General features: G+C 58.3%; 1 protein-coding gene across 1 annotated transcript; it reads left to right on the top strand.

Annotated features, from left to right (window-relative positions):
• On the top strand, positions 1-813 carry Tco025E_01555 (receptor-type adenylate cyclase; the record flags this gene model as incomplete). Its single annotated transcript, XM_029368493.1, has 1 exon — positions 1-813. A coding segment is annotated over one exon (813 nt), but the record flags the coding sequence as incomplete, so codon positions are not given.
• Between the last annotated feature and the right edge of the window lie 321 nt (positions 814-1,134).

A 1,134-nucleotide genomic window follows, 5' to 3' on the forward strand; every position in this document is an offset into this window, starting at 1 on the left:
CTCCGCTACGCCGTGGCTCAGCTGCGGGTGCGTCGGCTGGGCTTCATGTACCTGCAGGGTGTCCTTTTTGGTGAAGAGGAGTATGAGCAGGCACAAGACGTGCTGTCGGCGATGGGCTACGAGTTCTGCGGCGTCTTCACCATGAACTCTTCCAGTGGTACTGCCGACCCTACAGAGTTCGACGATGTGTGGAAGCGGTTTGCCGCCACCCGGCCGCAGGCTGTGATTGTGTTTGGCTGGCCAGTAGCGGACACTGAGCAATTCATTAAGAGGATGCTGAAGGACTGGCGCACCGCCGGCGCGTACCTGCTGGCTCCGCTTGTGCTGCAGCCAACTGTTCTGCGCATATGGAGTGCTGCCGTGGCCGATGATGGTGTCAAGTTTGTGCCCGGGCAGGTGATCACGACGGGGACGAACCCGCTGGCGAATGACAGAAGTTATGAAGCCATCCGTCGCTTCCAGACGGTGATGCGGGATTACCTGAATAACAGTGGGCAGAGAGACTACGACGATTCAGAGTATTTCCTCAAGAATGACGGTGACGGAGAGCTGATGGTTTCTGGGTGGATTGCCGGCGAGGTGCTGGTGCAGGCGGTAGGTAATTATAGAGGGGTGAAGAACCGCACGTCGTTCAAGGCGTCTATCTTCAACCAACGCCGGTATGTAATCGACGACCTTGTGTTTGGCGACTACGGTGGGGATTGCAATGATGAGGCTGAAGCACAGGGGGCCGTCTGCCGCTGCAACCAGGGCGGTGGCACTGTGTACATGAAGCGGTTCGTGGAGGGACTACCGAGCGGAGGTGGTGCGTAAGGGCCTCACGACGTTCAGCTTGGCAGGTTGCCACGGTTCACAGGTTCAAGTACCGTTGGTGTTTATTGGGGTGGAGTTTCTAATGAATGACGGCGCTGTTGCAAAAGCTGCCTCTGCAGAGTTCCACAGCGGGTTTGCGGGGAAAGGTGCAAGCCAGAAGGCCTCGTGGGGTGAAAGTCAGATCCACTTGCTTACTTTTGCCTCCGCTCTTGCTAGATGCCCGTGACGTCCTGCGGTCGGAGATGCAGTCACGGCACGTTCATGGGGTTGCGGGGGTTGTGACGGAGGCGATGCTGCGCGTGGAGGGTGTGGCCTTCCTCG

Source organism: Trypanosoma conorhini (assembly GCF_003719485.1).
Source record: "Trypanosoma conorhini strain 025E chromosome Unknown Tco_14.4_contig_00052, whole genome shotgun sequence".
Lineage (NCBI taxonomy): Eukaryota > Euglenozoa > Kinetoplastea > Trypanosomatida > Trypanosomatidae > Trypanosoma > Trypanosoma conorhini.